The 18,635-nt window shown below is 45.6% G+C and overlaps 1 protein-coding gene across 1 annotated transcript in view; it reads left to right on the top strand.

The window, feature by feature from the left end:
- Positions 1-18,635, top strand: part of LOC147015253 (NT-3 growth factor receptor-like) — a 116,759-nt gene that overhangs the window by 84,016 nt on the left and 14,108 nt on the right. The window contains exons 12-13 of the mRNA XM_085849833.1: positions 6,146-6,328; positions 6,971-7,101. Of these exons, the coding sequence (XP_085705959.1) occupies positions 6,146-6,328; positions 6,971-7,101 (314 nt within the window). The remainder of the gene's footprint in view (positions 1-6,145; positions 6,329-6,970; positions 7,102-18,635) is intronic.

Raw genomic sequence — 18,635 nt, 5'->3', positions numbered from 1 at the left:
GAGACTGAGAGAGACAGAGACAGAGACAGAGACAGAGACAGAGACAGAGACAGAGACAGAGACAGAGACAGAGACAGAGACAGAGACAGAGACAGAGACACAGAGACAGAGAGAGAGAGAGAGAGAGAGAGAGAGAGAGAGAGAGAGAGAGAGAGAGAGAGAGAGAGAGAGAGAGAGAGAGAGAGAGAGAGAGAGAGAGAGAGAGAGATATATATATATATATATTGGTGCTTTCGACAAATTACAACAGGGAAGGGCCACGTTTAATCTGCTTTGAATGTTTGATCTGCTTCAACAGCAGCAGAACACTTCATCCCAAAGCTGATTTGTGTTTATTTCAATTGTGATATGTTTATTGTTGGCTGTTGCTGACCTTCCTCTATATTTTCTGGTGTCCCGGAAACCTAATCTCCTTATTACCATCCTAAATTGAACTATCACAGTTTTAACTGTCAGCATTTTCCAGGAATGTAACCCGCACAATATTTAACGCTTTACTGTATTTACAAGGACACAAAACAATCAAGTGGCATAAATGCACAACAATTATTCATAGCACTATGCTTTCCGAAATTATTCCACATGCAACAATCCTGCCTTCAGAACCTTAACAGTGACATCACTCTGCAGTAAACCGAAGTCATGAATCCAATGCGGAACAGAGGAGCAAAGTGATTGGCAAGTAAGATGAGAAGAGGACAGATAGAGATATATGGGGACAGTACGGACTCCTGCACACCTCACAACAGGTCGGTGGGGCCGGTGCTGCTTGTTAATCCTGGCCCCCACATACTGACTGAAGCAAGAACCCTCCGTGCTCCACTCCCGCGTCTTGTACTCTTGCACATCCTCTTTCGGCTCTGTTCCCCATATCCTTTGCTCTATATGTTACCTTCCATCTACTTGGAAGTAAGCCAAAATCACTGCTTTACATAAAAAATAAGGGCAATACCCCTGGCTCACCTGGTGGTACCAGTCAAAAGTAGTGATCCTGGAATCGTAATGACCTTTGACTTTTAAAATGACCCACTTCACATGCAGTTTTTAATGGGACACTGGGGGTGGGTACTTTTGCCTGCTTTTCTTACTCTTCCTAGGAAAAGATAACAAAAACCTTTTTATTATCTATAATTCTACTATTGTGTATTGTTTTTTGGAGGGGTGGGTGCTTAGTGGTTTGGGGGAGTAGGGGTGGGAGGATGAGGAGAGAACATGGTTTTAAGGTGGGGAATGAAGACAGCACATTCATCTTTTTATGAGATCCTGTCACAGACATCGCAATCATGACACAGGTATACAATCACCCAGCTACCCACCATTCCTTCCATTTCCCATGTATCCCTATATCCCCAATACTTCTCGGTACATATCTAATTAAAATTAAAATTAAAATGTATCTCCTGTTTCTGTTGCCACTACTTTTCCAGGGAGACCATTTCAAACATGAAATAATCTCTGAGAAAAAGACCCCTGCCTTATTACCCTCCTAACCTTAACCCTCCTCCTCTTTACCCTGAAACTGTGGCTTCCAGTCTGGTCAGTGTAAATTCTGCTGAGAAACTCTTCTGCACTTATTTTGTCAATACTCTTCATTATCGTAAACATCTCTATCAGATCTACTCATAATCACCTCCTTTCTAATGTATGAAGTCTTGATCCCTGTCCTGCCAGTGGAGTTGCTTCAACCACATCTTGGTGGGTAAGCTCATGAATAGTAGGCTTCAACCCCATCCCGGCGGCAGAGTTGCACTTTACATCAAAAATTATATTTCTCTCTGTCTGTGTGCTGATCCGTTCTGTGCTCTCGCTCCTCCACAAGCCTCGGCTTTGCATACAAAAAAGCTCCGTCTCCTTAAGCCATTTCTCGTAGCTTCCTCCAGGTAGGCCTGAAATAAATCTAGTCGCTCTTCACTGAACCCTCTCTTGGGCAGCTAAGTCCTTCCTCAGACATGGTGATCAAAACTGTCTACTAGATGGGACTTCACTGAATTCCTGTGTAGTGTTAACACTACCTGCTTTGATTTATAATCCCCCCCCCACCTACAAATACAACCTAAAATCCAATTAGCTTTACCTATAGCTTCCTGGCACGGTGCTATCTGCATTCCCCCCCCCCCCATATCTATTGCAATCTCCAGATCATTACCTTCGCATTCTGCGAAAGGTTATGTTTTGGTCGGTGTGTATTTATTTATTTATTTGTAATCTTGTGATTCATATAACTCAAAAAGTATTAAACCGAATTGCATGAAATTTGGTGGGATGATTGGTTATTAGCCAGGAAGCATTCGATTAGATTTTGGGATCGTTCGAGTCAAAGGTCAAGGTCAACGTCACGAAAAGGTCAAAATCGTCTTTTTACGATAACACGGTCAATTTTTATTCAATTTGCATGCAACTAACGCCAAAATGTTCAGAATTCAACGCCTCGTCTTGTGATATGCAATATGACACAATGACGCCCATACTCTTGTTACCGGTTAGGGGTCAAAGGTCAGGGGGGTCACGACCTTGAAAAATATGCAGTTTTTGTCATAACGCGGTCAATTCTTGTCCGCTTTACATGAACCCAGCACCAAAATGTTCAGAATTTAATGCCCAATCTTGTGACACAATGACGTCAAAACACATGTCACCGGTTGGGGTAAAATGTCGGGGGGGGGTCACGCCCTTGAAAAATATGCGGTTTTCGGCATAACTCAGTCAATTCTTATTCGATGTGCATGAAACCAGCATCAAACGAGATTACCTTCTCTTGTTGAAACGTTGTATTCACCGAGCTTGCGAGTGAAGACTCGCCAAAACGACGTGAGTTGATTGTTGTTTAGTCCGTAGCCCCCAAAAGTCGGGGGGGGGGGTCATGACATTATAGATATGTGGTTTGTGTCATAAGACCATTCATATGAAACCAGTTCCCCACACTCATACCAAGAACAAAAAAAGTAGTGGCGGCGAAGGTATGCGCTCTATGAGTGCCCGTTCTAGTTCTTCTCTGTGATGCACTCGAAGACTGCCCCTTGCATTATGTAATTATATTTTCCCATCTCGAGCACCTGACATTTTTTTTATGTTGAACTTCATCTGCAAATATTTTGCCGAATCTATTAAGGTATCCAGACTTTTCTGAATCTGGTCATCCCCCCCCCCCCCAATCTCTGCTATCCACCTTACCTCCAAGCTTTGTGTCATCTGCAAATTTAAAACGTCGACTCGTAATCTCACGATCCAAATTGTTGATGTAAATCATGAATAACGAGAAGGGCACTCGGTAGGGCACAAACTGTACCTCCGCCACGTAATGCCTGATCTACGAGAACGTGTCGGGCCCAATCAATACATTTTTGAAACATCAGGCAATGTATTGTTTTTGGCCCAATCTCTCAATGGTGAAGAATCACTTTAAAAATTAAATAATTCTCACATCCAGATCCGGATTCGGATCTTCACTAAAATTGAAGCAATTCGTCCTTCTCACACACCGAACACGTCCACAACTTTTTGAGATATCCTGCACACAGTCAAACAGACAGAAAGGGGGTGAAAACATAACCTCCTTCACCTTTGGTGGTGGAGGTAATAAGAGTGACAACTGCTTTGCAATACATGTCCCCTACCGATGTGATATTTTCTAAATCCAAAAAGACATAACTCAGTGAAGAATTGATGGAATGCCCTGAATGAAACTCGAACTTGTTCTGTTAATAATCATAATAAAGCCTTGTACCAAGTTTCAGAAAGGGTATGGGAAAAAGTCTGAAAAACCATCGGTGGGACGGACGGACGGAGAGCAAAAACCTATCGTCCCTCCAGCGAAACCGGTTGGGGGACTAATAATGGTCCCAGCACTGGTGCCTCGAGTATCGCACTCCTGACAACTTCCCAGCCAGATATCCTCCCTCTGACAGTACTCACAGGGTTCATGGGAAGGTTTTTGGTGGTTAAAAAATTATTTATTTTAATCATAGCCTCCTTGGTTCAGGGTGGGGGTGAGGACACTAATCCTCTGTATGTAAATATGTATTGTCAGACCGCTTAGTGGAACCGGTATTGCAAGTCATAAATCATAAAAGTTGGGGAATTAACCCACACCCTGGTCCTATCCTAAGGGTATACCAGAAAAGGCGATTTGACCTCGTCTGTGAGAACTGGGAATGCGGCAAACGAGGAAGTGCAAAAATTGAGCAAGTGATTGGCAGTTATTGTTGCTGTCAGAACCCATTAGTGCACATGTGCTCCCTCCAGAGACTTATCGCACTATCTGCCCTTGTCCATTTCTCTCCGTCTCTTTTGCACCGGGCAGATCTCAGTCATTATCTGTCAGGTCATCGATGCAATGGCTCTTATGGTTCACTTTGCTCACTCCCATTTGTAGACCCAGAGTTTGATATCAACCTTTTTGGTTGGCTTGCAATTAGAAGGTTGCAACCTAAAACGTCTGGAAGGACAAGAACCTGCGATTATATATCAGCTTTTGTTGTTCCATTTCCGAGAATTTTATTCTTATCGAGTTCTCCTTCCGTCTTTGGAGAAATACATTTTCAAAGCTAGAAGGGCACTCGGTAGAGTGCATACCTCCACCACATTATGCCTGATCCACGAGAACGTATCAGGCCCAATACATTTTTGAAATATCATATCTTTTCAGTACGATATCGTTTTTGGCCTTATCTCTCAATGGTGAAGGATCACTTTAAAAATTAAATAATTCTCGTATCCAGATCGAGATTCGGATCTTCACCAAAATCGAAACAACCCTTCCTTGTCACACATCAAACCTGTCCACAAAATTTCATCCGGATCCATCCGCAACTTTTTGAGATATCCTGTACACAAACAAACAAACAAACAAACAAACAAATGAAATTGCTCGTTGAGCAAGGAATTGCCGGAATAACTTTATCATTTCTCCATGATCTCTGAAAAAACAAAAACCTGGAAATCAATTCGGTTCTTATAAAGTTGATAGTGCTACTTGTTTAATGAGCTATAGCACTTAGTTTGGTCATGATCATAACTTGGAAGTCAATCGGACTTGAAATGGCGTTTTTATCACAATTTGAAATTTTTGACCCGACCCCTCCCCCCCCCCGCCCGACATTCGACCCCCGACCGCTAAGATGGTTGTTGGTGTGACACCCCAATGAGACATATGGTCGGATGCAGAATTGGAAGATGCACATTTTGGATTTGGTTTGAAGTCGATACGACCATTTTAGCGGGCGTTATTGCGAAAATAAGAATTTCAGTTTTTCGGTGACCTTGACCTTTGATCTAGATTCACCAAAAACGACAAGTGTCTAAGTTGGACCATGGCCGACGTCTGTACCCAGTTTGGTCATGATCGCTGAAACGGCATGACTACAACAGGGTAAACAAACACACAAACAAACAGACAGACAGACAGACAGACACACACACACACACAACCGACCAACATAATTACCGAAATCCGAAGGATTCTGGGAATTAACAAACAAACAGACAGAGAGGGGTGAAAACATAACCTCCTTCACCTTTGGTGGAGGAGGTAACTATCTCATTACTCTACCCTGCTACCACCACCCCTACCTCCCAAACTACCACCACCCTACCTCCCAAACTACCACCCCACCACCAACCACCATATCTACTTCCACTGGTCATCATCTCATAGGTTTATCATAATATTTGCTTTGGCCATAGATGTTTGAATATTTAAACTCTTCACAACTATTACCATCACCTGATGCCACATGTTACCCCCTCACAAATTCTCCTGTTTTCTCACTGCAGTAAATTGAACATCCTGGAAATGCATCTTTTTTAAAACCTGCATCAAATTCTACTTTAGGATGTCGTAGCAGGCCTCTGAAGATATTATGGAAGACAGTCCAGTGTTACTCAATATCGTGTATGTCGCTTACGGGTGTTTTCAACAGGGAATTTTACCACCAACAAATGTGTAACATGATCTTCCTAACTCATGATGGGTTTTTTTTTCCTTCTGTTTGGAGGTTTGGAGTATACGGTACTGTATTATACATGATAACAATGTTGGCTACCTCATCATTTTCAAGTACCTATAATTACAAAGCTTTGCGTTCTCTAACCATGTGTTATGTAGAGAGTTTGATAACTTCCTTCTGTTCTCCTCCTGTATCTGCAGGTGCTTGTAAGATTCTGGGGGAGGAGGAGCCGTCGAGTCCAGTGCAGCACACACCCCAACTTCCTAACGTGCCCCCCGAACCAACGCCAGACTCGGTTCTCATTGGCCTGACTCGAATCCCAGTCATTGAGAACCCCCAATATTTCCGCCAGGATGAAAGTCTGCTGAACCAGCCTGGAGTTTGTGAGTGGAACAACCTCCACAGTTTACCTTAGCTTGTAGGACTTAGCTTCTTTGCGAATCAGCATCCCATTTTGGGGGGGGGGGGGAGGGGGATTTAACAAAATTAGCTGGCTAAGTTCCAAAATCCTGTCATGACTTCCTGTCTTGGAGTGGCGACGCATCCATAATTGTAAACCTAGCCACATAAACTATTTCGGCAGCACTGACGCTCTGTATAGAGCATGGTTCATGATCTGATGATATTCATTGTGCTTAAAAGAAAACTGAATGAGTGTGAACAATGGATGGAATCAACAGAACATTGATCAAAGTATGCCAATAGCCGTGGGAAGCAAGGAGAAGCTGACATTTGTGGCATTAGTCCTTCATGGGAGCAAAAGAGGTATTGCCTACTGCATTAATCCTTTTTCGTTCTGTTGATTCCATCCATTGTTCTACATGTTTGCCTATACATATTGACACTGGCCTTCATGATTAACACAAGTTTTTCATTATACTCTGGATGGAGTATAGTTTGCCAAAGTTTTGCATAACCAGTGTTTCACTGACTTGGGTGAAAGGATGACTGGTATGATTAATGGTGGGTTGGTCGAATGACCGAGTGATGTTATCCGGCGTTTGAGTAAGACTTGTGTTCTGCAGTGGTTCAGCACATCAAACGTAGAGACATCCAGCTGGTGAGCGAGTTGGGTGAGGGTGCATTTGGCAAGGTGTTTCTGGCCGAGTGTTTCAACCTGAGTCCTGAGCATGAGAAACTGCTGGTTGCTGTTAAGGTATTACTCACCTGTCATGTAATTCTTTGTCTATAAAGGTAAACATGGAATATTGTCGAAACATGGCTGGAGTCACATCCAAAATATTTTATAGAATATTTGCCTTAATGTTTCGATATCTCATCTTGCCACATTATTTTTTTACCCACCTGTGCTCCCCAGGCCTTATAAGCTTTATGTTGGCTTAACAGTTAAGGTAGTTGCCTTAGGATCTTAAATTGCTGAGTTCAAACCCTGTCTGTGCCAAAATAACACCAGACAGGTTGACTCAGCTTGTCATCCTTCTGAGGTCGACAAAATGAGTACCAGCTTGCTGGGAGTGAGCCAGTTGAGTATCCTGTGCCAGAGTAGCGACCTGTCCTGGATAGCGACTCCTCACCAATCAATGTAATTGCTTTGGCAGCTTTATATACCTGATGGCATGAGGAGGATCATCCATCCAAGATCCCCCTTACCATCCTATGCTCCAAATCTCCAATCCCTTTTCTCCTCTATTTTCACCCCTTCAATTTATTTTCTTCTTTGTGTTGTTATTTTCCATCCCCAACGAGAGAGTTCATTGAACACGATACCCTGTGCAGTTGTTTAAGTATATACAGGAGGGCTTTGCCGTTTGTGGGGCCCCGACAAAAATACTACAGGTAGAACTACAGTATATGAGAGTAGTACTTTCATATACTCTAGTTGGTAACAGGTCCTACGACAGTAGTCTGCAGATAATTACTCCAGGAAATGAATGCTATTTTTGCCTGGGGGGTTGGGGGGGTTACATTCTTTAAAACCCCCATGGCGAGTTGTAGAGCCCCTGAGAGGGGCGAAAAGCTTCAGGTGAGGGCGGTCCTATAGGATGGAGAGGCCCAGAAGATGGCTCCACCCACAGATCTGGGGTGGCCAATTATAGGAGCCGCCATCCATGAAAGCAGTTCCTGAGGTAATGAGGATTGTGGCTGCAATTGTGCATGGCAGTTGAGCTTTGGACAAGAAGAGGTCAGCACCTCTCTCTGTGTTATCACTCTGATTAGGACCTTCTGAAGAGTCCCCAGCAACATTTCCTCTCATTGCCATCCCCTCGTATCCTGGCCTCACTGTTCCTCATCGTCATTCTCGGAACTGAGCCACATGTCACCCTGTATCACAGCGACCTGCGTGCAACCAACTCTCTCCTGCCTCAAGCCATCACCTATGTTCCCATTTGTTGTACGAGTCTGGTATTTTAGCACCATAAGCGGGTTATTTATTTATTATACTGTCTCCTCTGGTCTTTTGTATACATAGTCGAGGCTTGTGCACTGAACAGATCAGGACAAAACAGGACACAAAACAAGCAAAAGGAACAGTATTGAGAGGGGGAAACACGAGCAGCAGAGTTGAAGGCCAAGACAGAGAGAGATTTGGACAAAGAATGGATGTGAGGAGGAATGAGGGATAGGAGAGGGTGCATGGGGTGGACAATATGGATACAGAAGGAAACTCCAAAGAGGGAAAACTATATGTTTGGAAGGAGGGGGGATTGGGGTGAGGTTAAAGAGGGCAGAAAATATCATGGTTTTGGATTGGGGATTATCTGAGATGGTGATGAACAGCTGTCTTGAAGACTTGGAAGAAAGAATGAGGTTGAAGAGGATGTGGAAGTTGGTTCCACAGGTGGGGAAAAAGAGGAACAAATCAGTGGAGGAAAACAATGATCCTGGATTTAGGTAGTTTCACCAAAAGGGGATTGAGTGGGACCGTGTGAGCCGTGCAGAAACCTGGGGGGGGGGCAAAGCACGGAAAGAGCAGAGCGTGCAAGACCAGAAAGGAGGCGATAGAAGACAGAGATACTACTGACCTGTCTGTGATGGCAAAGCGATAGGTCCTCCGACTGAAGACCTTTATTTCCACAGGGTCAAGCTAAACAGGGTGTGAGGCAGGGTAGCCAGCCCAGATGGGAGAGCAGTACTCCATCAAGCTTTGGATGAAGGAAGTTCTTGTACATAAGTTCAGTTTTTCATGTCTTACCTTCTCCATTCGTCTGTCTCCATGTGCCAGAATCATCTGAGTACTGTTGTCTCATTATCCCCAGCTCAAAATCATTTTTGTGAATTAACATTTTAATTTTAAGAAGCATCTTCCTGCCAATTTTGCCTCCCACGTATGGATGAATCAACATCAGTTTCGGCTTTAAATGAACGATCCTTGTGGGATAATAAACTTGTAGGTAATTATAAGAATGCAGGATAGTAGCATGAAACGTCGGTTCGGCATCCACGGAGGTCTTAGACTTCCAGCTCAGAGTGGTCTGTATTAACAGACCTGTGTTTCTTTCCTCTTTTTTCCCGCCTTTGGAATAAACTCCCTCACTCTGTTCAATCCCATTCTTCCCTCTGGGCCTTCAAAACAGCTGTTCACCACCACCTCTTTTTTTCCCCCATCCAAATCCTCGATCTTTTCTACCCCTGCTAATCCACCCCAAACCCACCTCCTTCAAATTCCCTGCTTTCCTTCCTGAAAGTCCCTGCAATGTCCATCTTGTATACCCCGTGTTCCCCGTCCCATCCCTCTCCCTTCCACAGATCTAATGTCTCTGTTCCCCACTGTTTTGTCCTTCCCACTCCCACCCCTCTTGTCTCATGCCCCCCTTGCTGTGTGTTGTGTGTTAGCTCTCATACGAGCCTTTACAAGGTATACAAAAAAACCCAGAAAAAAAAAAACAGACTCCTATGACGCGACAATATTATCAAATTTTTGCAAGCAAATGAGTTCCTCATTCTCATGAAGGCAAACATCTGGATTGATAAACAATTCTCAATTCACTCATTTGAGTAAATGAGGATGCATGTTTTAAAATGAAATTAAAGTTCGTTGAGTACAGACCTATAACTGCTTGAACTGTGAGCAACATTTATGGAGTATTATCCAGCAACACCATTTCATCCGAGAGAATGGTGCAGAAGTCGTACATTTGTCTTTGAGGTATACAGTATAGTCTAGGTTTGATTCCCGATCCGACTATAAACTCTTGGGTTGGTGATTTGCAGACAAAGGACATTGCATCTCTTGTGCACCATCCCTCGGATGGACGTTAAACTAGATGTCCCATCTGCGAGCCATAGATAGTGGACGTTGAAGATCCCACGGTGTCTTTCATGAAGAGTTGGTGAGTTATCACCGGCACTATGAACAAACTCAAAATTCCTGCCATCTTCAGTGGAACGTCCAGCCTGGCCAGCAGGTTTGGAAAGATTTTGGCCAAAAACCTTCCCCAACCATAAGGTGGGAATAATTGCAATGGAATGTGGTTAAATAAGTAGTAATTGACCCTGTATTAGCAACTGGCCTAATACGCCTCCCTCTTTCAGCTGTACACCACCTGCTGCCTTTATCAATGTCATGTGATGACATTTCAAATATTTTTGGAAACACTTTTTAGCTTTGAATTTACTTGGAGGCTCATGACGGTAGTTACAGCTTGAAAATACCTCCTGCCACCACTCTGATTTTGATGTACATGCCTATTTTGTTATTAAAGTCATTACATCCAATCTCAATATTAGTGATTTACTGATAAAGCAGCCATGTTGTGACAGTGGAAAAGTCCATGTGGCACTTTATTGACTCTTAAAGTTATCAGCATTTGAGATGTCAGAACTTTGAATGCTTTGTTTTCCCGTTTCTAATTCCAAAGCTTGGACTGTGGTGAGGAATTTTGATCAAAATGCAGCATGACCTTGACTCAACTTTCCAAAACATCTGTGCAAAAGATCAAAAGTAGCATTGGCAAGCTTTGCGATGGAATTCTTATTCAAAGCACTTATTTTCCTTAAAATGTATTTTTTAGAATGTGGAGTTATATTACACCTATTTTGATGCCCATATTTATTACTGTATTTGCCCTATGAGGGGAGTTCATCAAATTATCAGAATCAGGTACTCACAACACTCCAAGAAACGACAATCGTTTAAAAAAAAAATCTATTTCTGCAATATAAGTGTACAGAAATAAGAAAATATTGTTTCTAACTTATTGCACACACTTCTATTTTTAAAAACATAAAGGTTGGCAGTTTTTTTTACTGTTATGAGTATTGGGTAGAGCAATGGCTTCGGTGGGGCACTGGACTGGCATATGAGAGGTTGAGGGTTAAACTCGAGCATATGGCAGCAGTATTAAGGATTGAGATTCCAAGCTTCAATAAGTCGAGTTAGTTCCAGGAGAATTGGTATACCATGACTGGATTATCACAAAAAATCCAGACAGCTCATTAACGACCTTCAGGGTGGGATAGGCCTGGTGTTTGGCAAAACAGTTAAGGTTGCTGGCTTATGATCCTATGGTCTTGAGTTCAAGCCCCTGTCAGGTTGTTGAATTAACACCAGGTAGGTTTGACTCAGCCTGTCATCCTTCAAAGGTTGGCAAAATAAGTTCCAGCTTACTGGTAACAGGGGCACTGCAACAGCAGCACAGCTGCACACCCATAGAAAATGATGCAGCCAAGCAACCATAGGCTGCATACAAATAAATTAATTAAGGGTGTGATAATAGTTTTTCCCCACCTCGTCTGGTCTCCCCGTGAATGGTCGTCCACTCATTGTCATTGACTTCTCATTCTCTTTCCTTGTTACTCTTGGTCATTCTGAATAGATACATGCATTTGATCCTTCTGTACTTCCAGCAAAAAAAATATTGTGCATAGAAATTTTTAACCCTCCAAGACATTTCCCATTAATTGATATATGAATATATGGAAATATTATTAAATACAAGTAAAAAATACAAATAAAGTCACAGACATGAACATATATATATATATATATATATATATATATATATATATATATATATATATATATACATATATTGTTACGTCTGTGGAAATTCGCAAAGCACCATTCAGGACCCTCAGGTGAGGTATCTTCATAAGTACATGTGTAGTTAGCCCAAACCCGTTGTATAGATGGATTTTATGTGATTCATCCGGGCTGCGACGCTTTGAGATAGCCATTTTTTCTGTTCTATCTTTATTTTGAACCAACCACGTCTCAACCGCCATCACACAACAACCACCTTAACCACCACGCCAGCCATCGTCACCAACTACAACCATGCTCCAACCTTCAGACAACAACAACAACGCCAACAGCCACGACCTTTACCTTCACAACTCAATCCCGCAAACATCGCATCACTGCCATTCCCAACGGCACCATAACCATCAACCACCACCGAAAACCCTCCATGACCTTCACCTCTCTCCTACGGCCATTCCCGCACTACGTGTGAACGCTGAACGTCGGGCTGTCTCGGGCCCGTTCGGCGATTGGTTCCAAGCACACCAAGCCGCGAGCGCAAATAGCGGCCTTTCCGAGGGAGAATTCGGATCAAAAACGCTACACGCCCACTTCTCCTCCGTCCAATTAGCAAGTGCGGGGCGGCTTGGCTCCGCCTCCAGGCCCGTCTGTGTGAAATCGATATATGCAAATTCTAGGATCAGGGGAGGTTCACGCCCCCGTTTCCTCCGACCAATGGGCGAGCGTGGCTCCGCCCCCGAGGTCATCCTGATCCGAATATTTGCATATTAGCTGCTCCTGCCAGCCTATAAAAGTCGAGTCGGGTGGCAAAGTCATCGGGGTGGCAGAGTGAGTCAGTTTTGGTTGGAGAGCGGAAGAGAGCCGGGGGAAGAGAGTGTCATCGAGAGAGTTGGGTTCTGGAGTCGGCTGAGAAGAGTTGCGGGAAGAGGCAAAGGAGCTCGGGTCCGAGGTGAGAAGGACGGCGGTCGGCGACGAGGTCGCGGTGTGGGATCGCTCATCGCGGGACCCAAGCCAGCCAGCCATTCTCCTCCCCCAGGGCATCAACAATTCTCCCTTTCCCCCCACGCTGAGATAGTGCAAAAAGGGGGCCCCGTTCGCATCCCACTCCAAACGTCGTGCCAACGAAACCCGCCAAGGAGCACGGAGTCGGGGCACAGCCACGCGGCCACATCTGCGGCTCGCTCACCAACGCGTCACGAGGACGCGGGTAGGACCCCCCCGATCTCGCGGACCTGGCCGCTCCTCCAGGTCATGCGCACAATTGCTCTACAGGCCCGTCTGCCCCCGTGTCTATGAGGGTGGCTTCTTTCCTTTGCTTTTGTGTAAATGTGTGTTGGCGCCGTCTGTAAAGTAGAACTGTATAAGTGTTGCCGTGTGTGCGCGTAGTCGGGAGTAACTATGCGTCGTTGTTGCTTTTGTTTTGGTTGCTATATGTGCATTTTGATTGTATGGCTGTATATATGTGCTTTCCGTGTGCCGGGAAATAAATGTGCATTGTGTGAACTGTTTTCCCGTTTCGCTTCGTCTTTTCTTGATTGACCCTCCATCCTGCTTCACGTAAAGGGTTCGTAGTGGGTGCAAAACGCCCGGTAAATAATCTGAACCGTCGAGGTCGACGATACCACCGCTCGGTTATCCCGATAGTACGGAACGGGCCGCCCAAGCGGCTCGTGTCCAGAGTCGACCTGCGGCGAGGTACGATCGCCCGGTTTACCATCCGCGTGGGTACTTAGGTAGGTCGAGTTTGGCGAACAACCCTATCCTACGCGGGTGGCCGATTGGCACGATTGTGGTGAGGTCGAAAGGCCCACCCGTGACTGGATCCGGGCGAGAGTTCCCGGAGGGTCACGACTGAATTGTCCGTCCGGTGGGCGACGCGGTCGCGATTCGAGTGACGTGGCCATCTGCACTCCGGCGGGCGTGAATTCGCAACAATATATATATATATATATATATATATATATATATATATATATATATATATATATATATATATATATGTCATATAACGAGCTGTATGAGAAGTTGGATACAAAAGAAGGGGAAAAGGATTTATACCGATTGGCAAGACAGAGGGACCGAGCTGGGAAGGATGTGCTGCAGGTTGGGGTGATAAAGCACGCAAATGGGAATGTGCTGACGAGCGAGGAGAGTGTGTTGAGAAGGTGGATGGAGTATTTGAGGAGCTGATGAATGAAGAAAATGAGAGAAAGAGAAGGTTGGAAGAGGTGGAGATAGTGAATCTGGAAGTGGGGTGGATCAGTAAGGATGAAGTGAGGACTGCTATGAAGAAGATGAAAAGTGGAAAGGCGGTTGGCCCAGATGGTATACCAGTGGAGGCATGGAAGTGCTTTGGAGAGATGGCAGTGGGGTTGTTAACCAGATTGTTTAATAAAGTCTTGGAAAGTGAGAGGATGCCGGAGGAGTGGAGATTAAGTGTACTGGTTCCGATTTTCAAGAATAAGGGTGATGTGCAGAGCTGTGGAAATAACAGAGGGATAAAGTTGTTAAGCCACACCATGAAGTTGTGGGAAAGAGTAGTGGAAGCTCGGTTGAGAGGAGAGGTGATGATCTGTGAGCAGCAATATGGGTTTATGCCAGGAAAGAGCACCACTGATGCGATGTTTGCTTTGAGAATGTTGATGGAGAAGTATAGGGAAGGCCAGAAGGAGTTACATTGTGTGTTTGTGGATTTAGAGAAAGCTTATGATAGGGTGCCAAGAGAGGAGTTGTGGTATTGTATGAGGAAGTCGGGAGTGGTGGAGAAGTATGTGAGGATCGTGCAGGATATGTATGAGGACAGTGTGACAGCGGTGAGGTGTGCGGTAGGAATGACGGACCGGTTTAAGGTTAAAGTGGGATTGCACCAAGGATCGACTCTGAGCCCTTTCCTGTTTGCAATGGTGATGGACAGGTTGACGGACGAGATCAGACTGGAGTCTCCATGGACTATGATGTTCGCGGATGACATCATGATCTGTAGGGAGAGTAGGGAGCAGGCTGAATCGAGCCTTGAGAGGTGGAGGTACGCACTGGAGAGAAGGGGAATGTTAGTCAGTAGGAGTAAGACGGAGTACATGTGCGTAAATGAGAGGGAGGGTGGTGGTATGGTGCAGTTGCAAGGAGTTGAGGTGGGGAAGGTGGATTGGTTTAAATACTTGGGATCAACTGTCCAAAGTAACGGAGAGTGTGGGAGAGAAGTGAAAAAGAGAGTGCAGGCAGGATGGAGTGGGTGGAGAAGAGTTGCAGGAGTGATTTGTGACAGAAGGGTAGCTGCAAGAGTGAAGGGGAAAGTATATAATACGGTAGTGAGACCAGCTATGTTGTATGGTTTGGAGGCGGTGGCACTAACAATAAGACAGGAAGCGGAGCTGGAGGTGGCAGAGTTAAAGATGCTGTGATTCTCGTTGGGAGTGACAAGGATGGACAGGATAAGAAATGAGTATATTAGAGGGACAGCGCAGGTAGAACGGCTTGGAGACAAAGTGAGAGAGGCGAGATTGAGATGGTTTGGACATGTGCACAGGAGGGAAACGGAGTATATCGGGAGAAGGATGTTGAAGATGGAGCCGCCAGGCAGGAGGAGAAGAGGAAGGCCAAAGAAGAAGTTCATGGATGCGGTGAGGGCGGACATGCAGGTGGTTGGAGTGTTAATGGAAGATGTGGAGGATAGAGCGAAATGGAGACGGTTGATCCACTGTGGCGACCCCTAACGGGAGCGAGCCGAAAGAAGAAGAAGAGAAGAAATATATATATATATATATATATATATATATATATATATATATATATATATATATATATATATATCTTCTTCTTCTTCTTTCGGCTGCTCCCCTTAGGGGTCGCCACAGCGGATCATCCGTATGATCCGCATAGTGATTTGGCACATGTTTTACGCCGGATGCCCTTCCTGACGCAACCCTGGTCGCCTCTTATGACACAGGGATGTGCTACACCTATTTTAACCGGGGTATACACCAGCCCAGTACACTGGTACTCATTTCGCCGACCTCGGAAGGATGACAGGCTGAGTCAACCCCCTGGTGTATTAATTCAGTAGCCCAACGGGGCTTGAACTCAGGACCTTTTGTATCCCAAGCCGCTGCCCTAACCACTGCGCCAACACGAGGCTATACACACACACACACATATATACATACATACATACATACATGCAACCGGGCGTAGTGGCGTGCGCCTGTAATCCGGCTACTTGGAGGCTTGGGTTGGAGGATCACTTGAGGATGGGAGCTCTGCACTGGGCCACGCTCTGAGAGGGTGTTGGGCAGCCTGGAATCATGGAGGAACCCAATCGTTATCCCTGTGTCGTAAGAGGCGACCAGGGTTGCGTCAGGAAGGGCATCTGGCGTAAAACCTATGCTAAATCAGTATGCAGATCATAACGGATGATCCGCTGTGGCGACCCTCTAACGGGAGCAGCCGAAAGATGAACAACATATGTATATATATATATATATATATATATATATATATATATATATATATATATATATATATATATATATATATATATATCTATATATATATATATATATATTTATCTGTGTGTATATATATATATATATATATATATATATATATATATATATATATCTTCTTCTTCTTTCGGCTGCTCCCGTTCGGGCTCGCCACAGCGGATCATCCGTATGATCCGCATAGTGATTTGGCACACGTTTTATGCCGGATGCCCTTCCTGACGCAACCCTGGTCGCCTCTTAAGACACAGGGATATGGTACACCTATTTTAACCGGGGTATACACCGGCCCAGTACACTGGTACTCATTTCACCGACCTCGGAAGGATGACAGGCTGAGTCAACCCCCTGGTGTATTAATTCAGTGGCCCAACGGGGCTTGAACTCAGGACCTTTTGGATCCCAAGCCGCTGCCCTAACCACTGCGCCAACACCAGGCTGTATATATATATATTGTTACAGCTGTGGAAATTCGCAGAGCACCATATGGGTCCTTAGATCAGTTATGTGGACGTCTGTGTTCAGATCGATTTCCCCACTGATGTTTAACGGGCAATTATTCGTGTGCAGGGCTGTGATCTTTGAGTTATCCGTTTTTCTTTTGCTATCATTATTTTGGACCAACCGCTTCACAACAACCACTCCACCACCAACATCGCTCTCATCAACCGCTTCACAACAACCACCTCCACCACCAACATCGCTCTCATCACCCGCTTCACACCAACCACCTCCACCAGCAACATCGCTCTCATCAACCGCTTCACAACAATCACCTCCACCACCAACACCTTCTCCACAACCGCCTTCACAACCGCCTCCTCCACAACTGCCTCACACAACCACCTGCTCCATGACGCCAACCACAACCACCTTCTCCACCACGCTAACCACAGCCACCACCTCCTAAACCACATCTCCCCCAATAACCAACAACGAACACAACGCCTCACCTTCAACCCCACAAACGCCGCCATCTTTGCGCCGGGCACGGCAAGATCGCTGCAAACAGACACGAGGGTTTCCTCGTTGCCAGCGCCGGTGATCTCCACAGCGTCCGCTCTCCATTGTGGGCACCAGCGACGGTGATTTGAACCACGTCCGCTCGCTCCGAGCTTTGCCTCGGAATTCGGATCAGGAGATCAAGGGGGGCGGAGCCAGTGGGGTCAGAGGTGAAAGAGCGGAGATCAGACCTCGCCTCACGGGGCCCTATAAAACAGCGCGCAGAGCGCCAAGCTCGCGGTTGAGTTCAGTCGGTCGGGGTTTTGAGTGGTGTGAAGAGCAAGTTTCGAGTCCAGTGGAGGGCAGTGGAGGTCCGGGTTCGCCGAGGAGACGGGAGATGAGAACACGGCCAAGCCTGCTGTGCAGAACTGTGTGTTCGTGTGCGGGACGTGGGGAGAGCCGCAGAGAGGTCGCCAGCCAGCACCGAACGGTCTGAGGTGAACGGGCTTCGGGACAGTCCAAGCAGCGCTGAGGGAAGGACGGCTCTTAAAGAGAGCATCAACTCAAAGAGAGCAAAATACCCGTTCGTTCCTCTGAGGCGTTGCCGGCTGGGCCTGAATCACCAGGCCCTCAAACGAGGCCTGGGCCGGACCGCGGTCACGACAGCTGCCGTGAGGACGGGATGTCGCGGTTCGCCCCAGCTAGGCACCTCAAAGTTGAAGGTAACCAGCCCGGCCTCGCGGAGCTTCTGCGGTCATCACAGCTCCGTGAAATAAAGACCCAAGAGATCCAGTCTACCCATCTTTCCTGGGGTTTTTCTTTGTTTCTTTTGAATGAACGTTGTGGCGCCATGTCTGTAAGTAGAACTGTATAAGTGTACGTAATTAATAGAACGGTGGTAGTTCTGTTTCTTGCTCGCGTCTTGTCCCTACCCCCATTCATTACGTGCTTGTACATTGCATTGCTTTTGTTTGCCTCGCCTGACAGCACACATGACTGCATATGTGTTGTGTGTGTAAATAAATGTGCTTGTGTGAATGTTAACCCGTTCGTCGCATCCTTTTCCTGCATTGAACTGCCGTATTGAGTTCGGAATATAGCTGGCTTTTTAATAGCCGCTAAAGTGATCGGGTCCAACAGGGCTGCGCAATAATACCCCGCTCGGTTATCCCAACACGAAGCGAGCTGCTTAAGCGGCTCATTTCCAAGCGGCCCCGTTGAGGTACAGTCTCTCGGTAGTATGCCCGCGCGATTAATTAGGTATATCGACAATTCGGCGATTGACCCTGTAGCACGGGTAGAGTG

This window comes from Eptatretus burgeri, chromosome 12 (assembly GCF_056783735.1).
Source record: "Eptatretus burgeri isolate ZD-2024b chromosome 12, Ebu_testis_v1, whole genome shotgun sequence".
NCBI classification, from domain to species: domain Eukaryota; kingdom Metazoa; phylum Chordata; class Myxini; order Myxiniformes; family Myxinidae; genus Eptatretus; species Eptatretus burgeri.
The sequence above is the reverse complement of the archived record's forward strand: the minus strand, read 5'-3'. Positions and strand labels throughout refer to the sequence as shown.